We start from the raw sequence: 16355 nt of genomic DNA, 5'->3' as shown, positions 1-16355 counted from the left end.
GATTAATTAGGAAAACTTAAAGGACCAGGGAAGCAGAATTCTTCATCTTAGCATTGGAAAGCTAAAGTTTCAATATCCCTTATCAAAGGATCATGGCACCTTGTAGGGCAAAGTCCAGTTTTACCACAGCTAGGCACTAGGATTAGAAGAGCATTTCCTTGTAAACGTGTGTGATTTCATCACTGCATACTGTTTTCAAAGGGAGAGGGGTTGTTGGACCTTTTTCAGCACCCCTTTATGGCCAACAAATCAATTGATATTGAGGCCAGTTAAGATGAAGAATTGTGTCCCAGGCTAGAATTTCAGTATCAGTTAAATGACTGGAAAGGTAATGCTATATAAGAAGCAGCTGTTTAAAAGATAGTTTTAATGATTAGATGGAAAAATGGAAGGATGTTAATTTTTTCATGCTTCAGATTTGGACTATACAACCACCTGGCCAAAAAAAAAGAAAAGAAGGATTCTCAGTCTTTCTTTGTATGTGTGGTAGCTTTTGTGCTGGTAGAGTTGATGTCAACAGCAATATGCATGTCTGCTGTGTGTGCCATTCATTGATGTGTCCTATATATACACACACATTGTATTTTGTTGTGAATAGCTTGAAGCAGCTTGTGTTAAACATATTAAAAGCAACAACAGAATGAAAGCATAGATTAGCTTATGTGTTGGGGAGAAAACATTATTCCTTTTATACTCTCTCATGGTTTTTTACTTGTCTGGCGGCCCAGTCATGTCATCATTTCTCTGTCTCATCTTTGCCAGAACTCGTTTCAATTTCAAATCAGAATAAAGGCTGAAGGATTGGAATAGACACAACTAATTTTGTCATAGCTTTTGTGCTTTGCTACAAGTTTTACTTCTCCTACTAACTGCAAGAAATGAGATATATGAAAAATACTGACTTAAAAGAATTACAAAGCTGTCGAATCCAATAATAAGAATCGGCAGAAAACACTCAAATCGCCAAGCTAGTCAAAATGACTACTTGTCTGTGGACCACAGTCAGGCATATTAATAATCCATTTTAGTCATACTGTTATTATGCATACCCCTGAATTTGAGATATGGTTCACTAATTTTTGACATTTGAGAATCATGAACTGTTTCCTCCCCATACTTTTAACATAAAAATAAGATCATAAAATTGCAGAGTCTTTTCTAGATTAAGTATTCTGAAAAAGTGAGATCCCAATAATCAGGAGGAAATCTCATGGTTAAGTTGAAAAAGACTTCTTGCTCGGACTTGGTTTTCTGAAACAGGATGATCTCAAAGATGGCCCATGTACAAATTGAAGAGAAAACTTTGCTGAAACACTTGGTCTCAGGTAGTGCCATCTCTGCTGTTAGTAAAAGCCCAGGTTGTGAGAGTGGGTGCTGGCATGACCCGGGCAATTTTCTTCTGTGTCGCTGATCACGAAGCTGATCCGCAGAAGCTCAGAGCATCTATTGCTGCACCAAGTATCCAGCCTCTCTCCGCTGCGGAGTAACGAGAGGGTGCTGTGCTCGGCCTTTTGCTCCTGAGTGCTTCGGCACTCAGGTTCGGCCTGGGTCCGAGGTTATGGGCAAAGAGTGCAGGAGAGGGGCATGCTCGGGCTTGAGCCTAGGCTTGTATTTGTCTTTGATTAACAGTGCCATCATAAGCAAGTGCCATCAGAGCTTTATAGAATTACCAGGATCTGAGAGAACCTGACAAGTAGCACTCCCACAGAAAGATGTTCTTGCTTCTCTGTTTGATTAACATTATCTAATTTTCCTTATTCCTAATCATCTAAGGTCTGTATAAGCTTTAGTTAGTTAATAGTTTTCTTCTGTTGTAATGTTAGTACAGTTATAATCATTAAAGCTGGCCGAATGCATAAATAACAGCACAATCCATGCAAGCAGAGGGCTCAAGGAGTAACTGGTTTTTTTCCCGGTGGGACAGTGTCTGCACATGCTATTCATCATTTGGATCACATCCCATGGACTGTTTTAAATGAGGTTACAATAACAGAACAGTGTGATGTATCAGATAGACTTTCTCTGCCTTATGACACAAACCAGCTCAATTTTTATTTTTTTATTATTTTTTTTTAATCTTGCAGGGTTCTTACTAACATTGTTGCTAAGTGCCATGAAGAACAACTAGACAACTGCATCAATTCTTATGTGACGGTATGATTGCTGTTATACTGTTAACTATTTGACTATTTGAGGGGGGGTGGGGAGGTTGGGTTTTGTGCGATTTTTTCCTGTTTACTCTTAGCTGTACTTGTTTGTAGCTTTCTCTGCATTTGCGTCATAGCTTTCTGCCACTGGTAGGCTGGGTGGCTGGTTAGGAAGCTAACATACTATTTGGAAGAGGCTGAGTCAGTTCTCCTCCTCTGCCACAAGTTTCTTGTGTCACCTTGAACAAATTACGCTGCCTCTCTGTGCTTTAAGGACATCCTGTAGAGCAGGGACACTCCATGGAGTGTCCTTCTCCACCAGACTCAGCTGCATCCTGGCTCGCAACCTTACTCCGCTGAGGAGGACCAAGGGCTGCTCGTGTTTCCTCTGCATGGTGCAGCTTGCTTTCCATAGCACGTCAGGTTGAACAAGCACGGGAGGAGGAAGCTGCAGGGCACTCTTAGAGGGTACTGGGATGTGGGAGGGACAATTCCCCATACTCAGCTGATGACTAGAGCTTACTTATATTTTAGAAGTAAGACCTAGTGCAAATGCACTTCCACTGAGCTTCTAGGAGCATAGGCTTAGCATCAGTCTTTGTGAAATAGTGTTAAACTCAGAATTTCCCACCTTTCAGGGTTTGGGAGGAGAGAAGGGGGAGATAAATACATGCAACATCATGAAGCTTCAGCTAGATAGATACCAGTAGGAGACATTTAATGTAGTTTGTTTGCAGTTTGCAGCATTCCTCTTGACTGTGGTGGGATTTATCACTTCAAAATATGTGGCTGTCTGTATTATACATTTATGGGGTTGCCCTCATTGTAGTTGAAAGGTATCCACAGGTGGTAATTTTTATGGAAGAGGTACTTCTGGGTGCTCTTCATGGCTGCAGGATAGCTGTATGTTTCTTAGAAAGCTGTAGCTTTTTAACTAAGCTGTTGATTATTTTCTTAAGTCATGATTTTACTTTCAAGATCCTGTGTCTTTGCATGTGCTATTGTGCATAAATTCTTTTCTCATCTGTGAAGTTCAGATTCTTGTAACTGTTCCCTGTTTACTAAGGTTTTTTCATCCGTTACTGTTTTGAAGAAGAGGGTATATATAGAATATAGATATGGATATGTTCTGTGTATGGAATTTGATTCCGGGCAAACTGCAGTATTACTTAAAAAGCCAAAGGAGTGGCCTCTTTGAAGATGATCTCCTTATTATCTGTATCAATTGAATATCTATTAAATGAGTATGAATAATGCTATTGGCCAGCAAGTATCTCATCAATAGTATATTTGGGTAACGGCTTTATAAGCTGAGAATTTTATGAACAGCATGTTTTTAAGTAGAAGAATACATTAACTGCTGTTACGGGCATGGGTAGAAAAATTAATAGACGAACCTCATTTAAGGCTGTTACACTGGGGTTTTTTTCCATTCACTTGCCTTTGTTGGTTTTTTTCCTCCCTTTTAATTGTGGGGGAGAGGGCTGAAAAATTTTGTTTGAGTCTTACTAGATGAATCAGTAATGAGTAAGTTGTAATATCTTTGAGTGCTATATTTATTAACTTATTTGTGTATTTCAAATAGCAGCGTAGAGGAGAATTGCAGGTTGTTAGAAGAATTGAAGTAGACATTGCCATCACTTTGTCTCTTGGCCTGCTCTGGTTCAGTGGTGACAGAACTACTGGAGGTCATGAGAGCAATGAGAGATCCCCCACAGTCATGGAAAGAACCTATGAGTGACAAATGTCTGTATGGGCTTCTGGCTTTAATGATATTCTGATTCACTGTGCAACAAGTAGTTTTCATAACATACATTTCATTTGTGGATTGTGACTAATATATGTGACATAAGTTGTGGGGGCGGGGGGGGGCAGGTTATATTAACTTTAGGAATAAAGTGAAAGCAAATACATTCCTGATGAACCCAGAAACCTTAGCATGTTCAAAAAATGGTAGGAGTTAGATTGCTAAATGGGAAAACTATTTTAATTTCAGTGTTGACAACTGTTGCTTGGTATTTCTATGGTATGGATTTACTTTCATACTGCAGGAAAGTATGTGTTTACAGGTGATGCATCTCAGCATTTTAGTCTCAAGTGCTCTGATTTAAGCACAGAGGAATTCTGCTGAGGTCCAGCAGAACTATTCATGCTCCAAAATAAATAAGCTATGTAACATTTAAATGTAGTTAATTAAATGGGTATTAACACCTCTTCTACTCAATAACTTTTCAAAATTGCAATAGACACCTATTGTGGCTAAATATCTTTGAAATAACAGGTGATTATTAGGCCACACCAGAAGTTCATTTAGCCATTTCCAGCAGCAGCCAAAGCCGATAACTGTTAATCTCTCTTGCCCATCTGTAAGGAAATGAATACCTACTTCAGAAATGCTGTTTTGGGAATAAGTAAGTTGAGAATTGTGAGTCACTCAGATGCAATAATAATGCAAAATTACACTGACTTAAATAACTGGACCCAGAATTGTCAAACTGCATAAGGAGAAGCTTATGGCATATTCTCTGGAAACGAGGCTGAATATTAATAAGATATTTTCAAGTAATATTCCTTTCTTTCACCTACCTTGTTGACTTGAAAAGGTGTTTCGTCTCAACTGATGCACTGGCAGAGCTCTTGCTTTAGGGAAGGAGTAATGGATCCCAGTACCAAATTATTAGCTTAAAATGTTGAATAAAACTTACACTAGATTTATGAGTTCTGTGCAACTTGGTGAGAAATTCCTCCCTTGAGGTCTTGATTTCTAAAAGGGGTGTAGTTTTCCCCTTCTGTCAGCTCCAGTGGGTGCTCTACACCTTTCAGGATGAAGAGTTGTTACCAGCTCTGCCTAGCTGTTGCCAGTGGAAGAAAGGAGCAAGTGAAAGGTGGCCCTGACTAGGTGGGTGAAAAACCCTCCATACTTCCTCTGCTTGCTTATTCTTTTTTTCACCTGGTGAAATGGCTTGAAAGGCAGTTTAGAGGTGTCAGGATCCTATGCCTTATTGAAAAAAATAAATTGTAGCACCAATTTTAAGCAGAAATTCCTCTTGGTTCACATTAAGCTGAAATCAACAGGAACTTGTGTTTAAAACTGGGATTTTGTAGGGGAGCAGTGTTGTGCTGTAACTGCTAGGGGAATTAAATTTTATGTGACTGTATTGTTCAGTCAAGATATTTTGGCGGCAAAGATTGTCAGCTGTTAGTGGTGTATAAATAATTTTATCTTCTCCTACTGAGGTTTTTTATATTTGTTTTAATATACATTTTGATAATTTTTATTTTTCCTTTCTCCTTCAGTATGTGTTCCGGACCAAATCATTTGAAGAAAGGACTGTTCATGAGGAGGTGGCCAAGAATATGACTGGTCTTCTGAAGTTAAATGACCAAGTAACCGTGAAACAGGTTTTAAAGGTGAATGATAGCTTGAATTAGCACATTTGTAGTTTTACTACTGTTTTTCTGCCTGAAACTCACTTGTGACATCTCTTTCTCCTATCCTCTTTCCCCATATGAGCTTTGCACAAATCACATCCTGCAGTGATTCAACAGACCAACTTACCAGACTTGCTACAGTTTCTCAGCATAACACATTTCTCAGAATGCCATGGTTTGCATAATAAAATTCCTCCTTTCTTTTACAGCATAGTCTGAGTCAGAAACCTAATTCTTACACAATATGATATGAGCAATTACTTTTAGGATACTTTGTTTTAATTTTTATTTTGGAAGATGCAGGGTGAATATTCATCTGTAAGTAGGACATTCATATCTGATTTCAGCTGCTGCTTTTGATTGACAGTGACCAAAATGAAAATGATTGAGGTTTCCTGAGATTTCTCATATCAAACAAGGTCTAATGATTCATACATGTGCAAGCCCCATCACTGATCCTGTTGGATATGGTATAAGAGCTAGCCAGTGCAGCTCAGGAGTTCCCAGTAGCACAAATACGTTCAACAGTTCAGAGTGAACTTGTTCCAATTTCCTGTGCTGGAATAGCAAAAATAGGCTGAAAAAAGCAGAAAAGCTGGCCTGCAGGAAACCTGAGCCATGCAAAAGTACTTGTGGTTGGCTTTGTTGGCGGGGGGGTGGGGGGGGTGGGGGGGGGGGTGGGGGGGTGGGTGAGTTGCAATTTGTAAGCTTTTTGAGTGTATTTGTTTCACGTATCCCCCGAGATATGTGAGGATACAGATTAATATCTGTATCCTACCTGTTCACTATTACAAATGGTACTTGAGGAACCACCCTGTTTATCCTTTAAACAAGCACCATCTTATTCTGGGCCAAATTACCAAGCTGCTGGAACTAACAAAGCAGTTTATTCTCAGCTTCTGTTCTCTGAGGTTCTCTGCATCCTCCACTTCAGCCAGTTACCTGCAAACAAACAATGAAGGCAGTGCTCAGCAGGAATGGAGGGATTGTAGGAGTGGTGTTTGTGGGCTCCTTATTGCACAGAGCCACAGTGACAGTGTCTGAGATGGCTTCAGGTCTCTTAAGGACATGATCCAGTGTCACTCAAATACATGGCACTTAGGTTCTTTAATTTATTTGTCACACAGAGTTTATCATTGTGCATTACTGAGAAATGCAATCCATCTATAAGGAATGGTAATGCATCGTAAAGTGTTTATCTGATAATCACTTTTCCTAATCTCTTTTTTCCTTCTTTTGCACAGCATTCCTGGTTCTTCTTTGCAGTTATCTTAAAATCAATGGCACAGCACTTGGTTGATACAAACAGAACAAAGGTAAGTATATATACGTGATCTTAATTAAGTAGGCAAGCAGTCTCTTAGGAAAATCTAAAATGCAGAATCCTGAGAAATACACATTCTTGGACTTTTCTTCTTGACTGGTCAAAAAAGAAGTGCTTTTACGCTTTGTAAAATATTGGTTTTATCCACAAAAAACATCATATTACCTGCTAGGCTCAAACCTATTCTTGCTTGTACAGAACTGGTAGGCCAAAAAACCAGTCGTGTCAGCTTTGTAACGCGTGGGTTAGAATGGAATGAGAATTCTCTAATTTCTGCAGGTTACCCAACAAGTGATTATGCCAAACAGCAAATAAACGATCTAGAAACTCTACTTTGCTGTGAGCAAACCTGACATAGCTGGAAATCAGTGTTTTGACCTCTTTTCTGCCTGATTATCAAAGATGCTCTTAGTATACTTGTGCTGAAATCCAAGGATATGATTTCCCACTTTCCTATGGACCAGATTGTTCTTTGGTTTATACTCAGAAGAGATCCATGGAACTCTAGGAATATTTTTCTTCTATGTTGAATGACTTGTGGTTTATAGTTTTTATTCTTGGCCTGAATGTATTTTCAGGTTTAATGTGCAACATTGTACTCCCTCAAATGATGATCTATTCCCTGATTAGGTTTCTCGAACTCAGAGGTTTCCAGAATCATTTCAAACTGAGCTGGATACACTTGTGATGGTCTTAGCAGACCATGTTGTTTGGAAGTACAAAGATGCTCTTGAAGAAACAAGGAATGCGAACTACAGTGCTGCCAAATTTCTTAAGGTGAGATGTTCTGTCATTGTAGCACATGCACTTACTTCCCCATACTTAATGCAAACTTCAGACTATTCTAGTCTAGTCAAAGGGAATAAAAACAATTCTGAGTGAATGATGGCTCAATTTCCAAGTTTAGTGTTGACCTATAGTTCATTTTTCTTTGCCCTTGAGTCTTTGAGAATGCAAAAGCTTTATCTAAGTCTGCTTTAAAGCAGTTCTGATTAATTTATATCTATTCTCTGAAAGAGCCCAAGTTTTCAAAGTTTGCAGATTGCTACATTACATTCAAATGGGTAAAAAGTTTGGTAAGGGATGAAACTGTAGTTAGAGCTGAGCTGGTATTTTTTCTTTAAATACTATAGCTCTGAATGACTGTGGGTGGATTAATATTTCTTAATCACAACCAGAGTGGGTAGCTTTTACAAACCAGCCTAAGCAAATTGCAAGTATTAGGTGAAATAGTTTTTAACTCTGAAATGCCCTTTCATTTACAAAATTTAAGACAATACATGTGTGCTGTGGAAAAGTCACTGAAAGCGGTTGCACTTTATGGTTTTGTCCTAATATTTCTCAATCATTTTTATTTTCCCAGCATTGAATTAGCTGGGAAAATTGCTATTCAATAAGTTGTGTGGCTGGATACTTAGTCTAGATTTAAACTGGACACACACACCCTCCCCCTTTCCATTAATGGAATGATGTACATTAATGATGTACAGAGCATTGTATGTAGTACACACTGAAACCCAGGCTCAAATCTTTAATGACAAATTGAAGCACAGCATTAGGAGAGAGCAGTATTCCAGCAATAAAATGTTCCTGTGAGGTTATAAGGACAACAACCACAAGCTGAAGGTGGATTTTTCTCCTTTCATACATTGGTGAAATAAATGATAAGCCTGCTGTCCACTGTGTTGGCCTCTGTTGCTGATACCATATGGAAGCCCTAGTTGCTGTTGTCATACTGACGTTAAGCTGTATCTATCCATAGTGTTACATCATTTGGAAGATGATGTTGGTTTGAGGCAGGAGCGCAGATGGAAGGGCCTAGTCAGTAGTTGTGTGGTGTTGCACTTGTGGCGGTGTTGCAGATTTGCAGGCTATTTTTGTGTGTTAACTCAGCTAAACTGGGAAGGCAGTAGTGTTGTGTTTTCTGATACAGCATATGGCTGTGTTTTAATTTCTTTTCAAATCTAGTCTGCTGGAAAGAATTACATAGGTTAGAGATGATACGGCTTTCTCCAGGCTGGTATCGCAGCAGCCTTGTTTGAATGCTGTGTCACAAAAGGCTTGGTGCTTTGCTAGTTTTGCAGAGTTCAGGAACGCTAGAGAAAGAGGGAATTCAAGATTGCATTCCCTATTTGGTAGGCTGACTCTGCAAGGAAAAAATGTTAGCAGCAGTAGCACCAAGGCCCTCAAAAACCTTTACAACTTCTGGCTGTTTAGCCCCATCAGTCAGCAAGAGAAGTGTTCTCATTGTAAAGTAATGTAGTGGCATATTTGCTCCCAGAGAGATAATGTAGCTCATAGAGAGTGAGTATTGTGGCTGGATTGATTCCTCAAGAGTCATTGCTCTGTCACTGAAGGAGATATTCAGGTCAGCTCCCATCATGTACCACCTCTAGTCACTGAGTATTGCAGTACATGAATAAGCTTTCTCCTAGTCCACTGTACGCTGTGAGAGTTATTTTAGACTGTAGACACAGTGAAAATGAAAAGTTTGATCAATTTATTATTAATGAAAATAAATTAAGAAATTGAGCCAGATTCATGAATTCCCTGGGTTTCCTTGCCCTGCTGTAAGACTAACTTCACCTGTGCAAATGATTCAAGTTTATAGGTGACGCAAGGCAAACAGGTAAGTGAGGCCATGTACTGCTTTTTTGGCTATAAAATATTAAAAAAAAATTTTCCCCTTTTTTAGCGCTGTTTTACATTTATGGATCGTGGATTTGTGTTCAAGGTGGTCAACAATTATATAAGTATGTTTGGAACAGGAGATAGCAAGGTATGGTTTTGATTTTTTTCTTTGGTTGGTTTTGTTTTTTCCAAAGAGACTCGTTAGCAGAATATTTTTATATTGAAACTATTTATGATCTATTCCATGGCTTCACCATGCTCAGAACTCAAGTCAGTGAAAACATTTACTGCAAATATGTATTTAAAACCTCTTGGTTTTGAGCCATCTATCCCCTTTTCTAGGAGTAAACAGCTGTGTCCAACTACTCACTGAGCCCTGTGAGAGCAGACTCTGCAAAGACTGCTCACACCAAAGCACGCAAAAGGCTGAATTCAAGCTTTGATTCTTTGGAGAGTACACTTGTGGTTTGGTCCATAAATATCAGCAGCAGTTGGCAGTAATTCTCTTTGAGAAGACTAAAGTAAGAGCATATGAACAAGTTACCATTGTGTAAACTCAAGTGAGAATGTAACTTCTCAGTTACTTTGAATGAAAGGTATGCTCTTACTGCATTGATGAAACAAGAAAGCCAGTCTGCTCCAAATTAGTTTGTGCTTGCTATGAGGAAAATTCCCTGCAGCCTGAATTTCTTCAGTAATACCTATAACAGTCAGTGATACAGTTTGAACAATAAATTGCAAACTGCAAGAGGTCCCCAAATTATTCAGCTTGCCTCCTTTTACTCTTCATCCGTGAGGATGAGTCATAGGGGTTTTTCTCCTCTATGACTGGATTTCTGAGCCATCATTCCGGAGCATGCAAGATGATAGATAACAGAATGTATCCAAAATGCACACTTTGAATGCCTCATCTTTCCCAAAAAAATCTTACAAAACTTTTGTCCATTAACTTTTTATGATTCTTCAGTGGTGATCTGGGCATTTGTAGGTAATAAGTGAGATTACTCCAGGTCTCTTTTGGTTTTTACTGAAACCAACTTCATGCTGCACTCAGGTCTTTCACCTAATCTCTGGAACAGATGTAGAATGAGTCTGTCAGTATTCATGTCATAGCCTGAAGTCTATAATTCTGTAAATAATATTATGCAATCTGAAAACTGTTTCCACATTTCAGACTTCCCTAAATTCATTCGACCACAGAAACTGATGTTTAATTTAGAAAGCCAATTAATGGCCAGTGGAAAAGCCTGAGATTAGTTAGTGTGCAGAGCAGGACGTAACACCTCCTTGGCAGTAAGTGTGTGTGCATTGCAAGCCACCCAGCATCCCTCCAGAGCCATCTGCCGGGATGCATGGAAGCGGAATCACTCTGGAGCTGAGACAGATGTACCACTAGAACAGGCTTTACAGCACTTGAAAACAGTAGCCACAAAATAAAATCAGAGATTTCTGACCTCAAGGAGAGAGAGGCCTTGCATTTTCAGTCAGATGCCTAAGCAAAAGTCAGTTGTTTAAACATGCTGCAGGATTTCTTTCTGTGTGTCTTTTGCTTCTTTAAGTGGATTGTTTATGTATCAAAAAGATGATACGGCAATCTGGCTTCTCCCTTCAGAAAATTTAACAGTGTATATTGCTGCCTGAATAAATATTTTGTGGGTATATCAGTGTATAACATTGCAGTTTTAATTTATTGTAATTGTGAATGAAGCATCATAATTTCTGTCCACAGAAATATCCCTTGCAGTATTCCGTACATTGACATTTAAACATTGTTTTCAGAAATATTTATTCAAAAGTTGAAATACCTCATTAGAATTCAGTTCTTTGTTGTGTTCCCTCAAAATGTCACAGTTCTTCTTGGGAAACATGTCAGGTGCTTCATTTCTTTATTTGCCATTAGGCTCTGAATTGCATGTCCAGCTGTATTCCTGATGAGGTACTACAGTGTAATAAAACTTTTCAGGGAAAAATTCCCCACCATCCACTACTCAGTAGACTCTGAAAAGTGCATGTTCCAGGTCCTAGGCTGACAGTGGCAGCAGAAATGCTACGATTTAATTTTAGGGGCTGACAGGCAAGTAACAGGGCAAATAAAAGACCTTTACAGGTACTTTCTAGTGCTAGGGCAAATGTTTGACCTAGATTGATACAGTGTCGTACTGGTAGTTCTGAATGACTGCTTTCTGCCACTGAGAACAGTGAGCCAAGAAAATGGAAATAAAAATTTATTACTGGATGCCATGGATAATCTTTATGTCTCAGTGGCACATCGTTATAGTGGGAATGATAAATTCTTGAGGTAGTAGCAAGGCTCCACAAAAGATCATGGACGGCTTCTTGGGAGGGAGTTATTAAGGAAATAATACCACAATTATATAATACCCAAATCCCTCGGAGCTGGAACTCGCTGGCATCAATAGAGGAACTTTTCACCACTATCAGTAAGTTTTGTATCTGGCCCATGTGGCTGAAACTTTGTATTTGGTTGACCAAAAAAAGAAGAAAAAAAAAAAGAAAAGGGAGGGAGGGGGAGAAGAAAGGCATAATAAATATGACGGTCCCAGATTTATGTGAACTGGAGAAGATACTTCACTATGATTATAAGCTATGGTATGTACTATCAAAAGACCCAGTGTAGCTTTAAATATACCTTAAATATTTAGCTTGGATCAAGCTGATATTTATCAGTACATCTTCAATGAAAAATCATAGTTGAGGAATCCAAAAAGCTTGTTTGACAGTGACAAGTTCGCTTGACAACAGAGATGAAAACCAATTGTTTATTATTTGCACAGCTTGGCATAACACGCTGTAAGGTTTCATTGTTGGGTGCGAGTACGAATTTTGAAGGCAGAGATAAATAGTAGTGCAGCTCTGTCTTACCATTTGCCCTGAGTCATTTCCTGTTGTGATTTTCAGACTTTACATCAGTTCAAATTCGACTTTCTCCAAGAAGTCTGTCACCATGAGCACTTTATCCCTCTGTGCCTGCCCATACGGTCTTCAAACATTCCTGGTAAGGTGCCACCCCAAAAGGGTTTCTGTACAACAGCGAATTATTGGAAGGTTCAAGGAGCAGACAGCCATTAACTCTCTGAAGTATCGTGTCTGCACATCAGGCCCAGAAGCCCCAGATGGCTTTTCAGGTGCGGTACTTAAACAGTGTGCTAAAAGTAAGATCATTTCAGTATGCCTGTAAATAAATGCCACCCCTGACAGTCCAGTTAGGCAGTGGGAGGTGACTCTTTTGCTGGAAGTTTTGAGGTGAATGAACTGGACTATTTGTGAGGACTAATTACTAAAGCTGCAGTAGCCTTGGGAGGCAGTGAGCTAGGGAATGGGTTGAACAGGTACAGTAGGAAGGGGAAGAAGCTGAGGCAGTGATAAGGACATGGTGAACTCTGCTATTTGGGAACAGGCTTTCCTGCCGCTGTTGGGAGTATGACTTGTCTGTGTGACAGCCCCTTCTTTGTGGAGAAGATCTGAACTGGACATGCATCAGGAGTTTGGAAACATCCATCTCTCAGATAATAGGCCATTGGTACTTTTGCCTCCAGAGTGTCTCTAAGGACTGGCAGACAGGTCCCACACAATAGCCCTTTTCTCCCAAGTGCATTTACTTTCTTGGCCTCTGGCAAGCTTGCACTTTACATGGTCAACACATACTGCAGTGTTTTACCTGGAGCAGTGAGGCAAGAGAGTCCCATTTCAGAATCTGTTAGTAATACCTCCTGAGCTGCTTCTCAAGGCAGGGGATACTGTGTGTAACCCCTGTTTTGCAGAGAAGCATGAACAGGTTTGCCTATGCTCTACCACAGGAGTGAATCCACCCTGCCTATGCCCCAAAGCCAGCAGCCTCCATGCATTCCATCTTGTGCATTGAAATCTGTTACTTAAACCTAACTTTGTGGCCAATGCACAGTACTGGGTGCTTTTCCGCTTGGTTTCAAAGGCGCTGGGATTTCAGCCCTGGGCACAGTTCCCGGTTCTGACAGTTTTCCGTGGACTCTGGGGAGTTCACCTGGGATGTGGTCCTTTGAGTTGCTGAGGGTGAAAGGTATCTTCCAGTGGAAGGCAGAATCATCTCTCTATGCAACATCTCTCAAACTAGGGGCCCTTATCTCCTTCTTGCTTCAGTTTTCAGCACCAAAAAGTAAGTTCAGTTCTGACACTTATAGCTTTCTTTAACAGTAGAAGCTGTTTCATTCAAATTTGAGTCAAATTTAAAAAAAAAAAAACCAACTAAATATATTATTTACACTTAATAAGTAAAAAATATGCATTATTTTTGCCTATTTTTGGTTTATGTTTATGAAAAATGAAGATCCTGTGACGCCTTCAGAGTCAACACAGGAATATCGAACATCAGGTATGAACAAAATGACTGCATAAGAAGTAAGCAGAATTGTGCATCGAGAGCTGTAAGATTTACTTTGCTGCCACTTAACTGTGGCAAACTTAGGCAAAAATTATTTACCATTTTCAAAAGTGGAATGGATCTCTGTGGTTTAGAACTCTTCTAGCTAGAATATGAGAACAACAGTTTGGACTCTGTTCCTCAAAGAAGTGCAAAACATCTTATTGTGTGCAAAACATTTGAGAGTCTCATATGGGAATGTGTATATAAATTGTCTATTATTAAGTTGTAAAAACTGCATGATTTCAAGAAATAATAATATTAGATTAATTCATTCTAGCAAGTGAGGGAGCAAGAATGGGGCAGTCAGATCAGGAAATCAAGGTTTAACAGTGGATTAAATCAATAAAAGTTATTGAAAATTTGGAAAATGGCGGGGGGGGGGGGGGGGAGGGGTGGGTGGGTATGTAACCTATACATTAATTTAAGTATTCTTGTCCATTCTGTTCCAAGATATTCCAGAGTACACATTGACCAATGAATTTTGCCGTAAACATTTTCTAATTGGAGTCCTGCTGCGGGAGGTTGGTTTTGCCTTGCAAGAAGACCAGGATATTAGGCATTTAGCTTTGGCTGTGCTTAAAAACTTAATGGCAAAGCATTCATTTGATGATCGATACGCAGAGCCGGTAAAGAAACTGTTTGTTTATTCTTTTTCACTTGCTTGTTCATGCAGTAGCTAAACATATATGAAGCTTCCTTAGCCACTAGTATATGTTAGTTAGTTTCTTCAGGAATATGTTGTATCTTTTATTTTTTAGGCAAAACAGGCACAAATAGCAAACTTGTACATGCCACTCTATGGAATGCTTTTGGACAATATGCCAAGGATTTACATGAAGGATATGTTCCTTTTCAATGTCAATACTTCCAATCAGGTAATTCATGTGATTTTTTTTCAGAGCACTGAAACAATCAAAATGAGGTCTGACCCAGTCAATCTGGTGGGAAGAGGTCCAAGTTTATGCTGGTCGCAAATTAACTAACGAAATGCAGTTCTGAAAATGCTGATTTGTTTGCACTCATGGTGTTTAATTTGGAAGGTCTCAATTTGCAGAGCACCTGCAGGGCCCCGGGAGTCTGTACTGGCAGGGTACAGACTGTGGGTCTGGAAGAGACCCAGGACACTGGCTGTCCCAGGGCTGGAAACTCAAAGTTAGAGGTTTGCAGCCCCAGCCAGTCCGTCCAGTATGTCTGCCCTGGTGCCGCAGCTGGGGGCTGAGGACCCTGTCCTCAGGCAGGTCCCTTGGCAGGTGGCTAGGAGACATTGTTGTAAAGAAAAGCTCCCATTGCCCACAGAATCTTTGCAGTATTACATCATGAACCCACAAGCAGTTTCACTGGTACAACAGAGGGACCGTGTACTATATCAGGAGGCAGAGGGAGTGCATATGAGGAGATGAAGGAGTCTCTGTACCCACAGAAACATCATAAAACAGCTTTACCACCACAGAAAATGTTTGTATAGACTGCACATGTGGAGGAGCATGGTTGTTTATTTCTTAAAAGATTAGGTGTGTTATAATCATAGCCCTGCTTTAAAAACTAGAAACACATTTCTGCAGGAGTGTTGTGTCTTTCAGTCCTTCCAGAAAATGAGCCTGTTTCATCTGATCACTGCTAACAGCAGTTAATGCTTCTTTCCCAATGCTGTGCTAGTGTTTAAGAAGCAAACACAGTTAGATTTGCTCTGCCCTTTAGAACTTCAATTATGAGAGGGTTTCATATTGCAGCTAACTATTGAACTTATTATGGCAAGCCTTGGATCTTTTAAGGCTGTCATGTCTAAAAAACTGAAAGTAAGTTTTCAAGCTCAGTGTCTAAGAACAGCCTATTGGGTGTGCTGTCATTATGAAATTTGAGTGATATCATTTACTGGAATTTGTTCTGTTTCTTTCAAAATACAGGGATCTAGGGATGACTTGAGCACAGCCGGAGGATTTCAGAGCCAGGCAGCAATGAAACATGCAAACTCTGTGGACACGTCCTTTTCCAAAGATGTTCTGAACTCTATAGCAGGTATAAACGACAGATGGAACACGCACACAAGTAGATTTCTGTGTATCTCAATCCATCGTGCTTTCTGCTTAGTATTCATGGAGGATATCATTAACCCATTTCATACAATATTCAGGGAAACATGGTATACAATGTTTCTCTTCCCTTTGGGTGTTTTTGGATTGATTTTTATTTCTCTTGTGAAGCCGCTCTTCTTCCACTGCTTCACTTAATGCTCCTGCTTTGGAACGATGCCAGTATTCAGGCTCTCACAAATCCCTGTGCCTGAGTTCATTCTTGTAGTTTCTGCCTGACTTAAGAATAGTTCCAAGGTTTCTCCTGTCAACTCCTGAAATCTCTTGGAGGAAAGTTTTCTTAGTTTTTCCAGGCTTAATGGAAGGGTAGA

The 16355-nt window shown here is 39.7% G+C and overlaps 1 protein-coding gene across 11 annotated transcripts in view; it reads left to right on the top strand.

Moving 5' to 3' along the window:
- Positions 1 to 16355, top strand: part of DOCK10 (dedicator of cytokinesis 10) — a 166641-nt gene that overhangs the window by 119544 nt on the left and 30742 nt on the right. For all 11 annotated transcript variants that reach the window (XM_049802824.1, XM_049802821.1, XM_049802820.1 and 8 more), the window contains exons 25-34: positions 2085 to 2154; positions 5445 to 5558; positions 6824 to 6895; positions 7534 to 7680; positions 9599 to 9682; positions 12454 to 12550; positions 13859 to 13903; positions 14405 to 14580; positions 14713 to 14829; positions 15859 to 15970. In XM_049802824.1, coding sequence (XP_049658781.1) covers positions 2085 to 2154; positions 5445 to 5558; positions 6824 to 6895; positions 7534 to 7680; positions 9599 to 9682; positions 12454 to 12550; positions 13859 to 13903; positions 14405 to 14580; positions 14713 to 14829; positions 15859 to 15970 — 1034 coding nt within the window. The remainder of the gene's footprint in view (positions 1 to 2084; positions 2155 to 5444; positions 5559 to 6823; positions 6896 to 7533; positions 7681 to 9598; positions 9683 to 12453; positions 12551 to 13858; positions 13904 to 14404; positions 14581 to 14712; positions 14830 to 15858; positions 15971 to 16355) is intronic.

Source organism: Accipiter gentilis, chromosome 6 (genome assembly GCF_929443795.1).
Source record: "Accipiter gentilis chromosome 6, bAccGen1.1, whole genome shotgun sequence".
NCBI classification, from domain to species: Eukaryota; Metazoa; Chordata; class Aves; order Accipitriformes; family Accipitridae; genus Astur; species Astur gentilis.
This window is presented reverse-complemented; position numbering and strand designations above follow the sequence as displayed.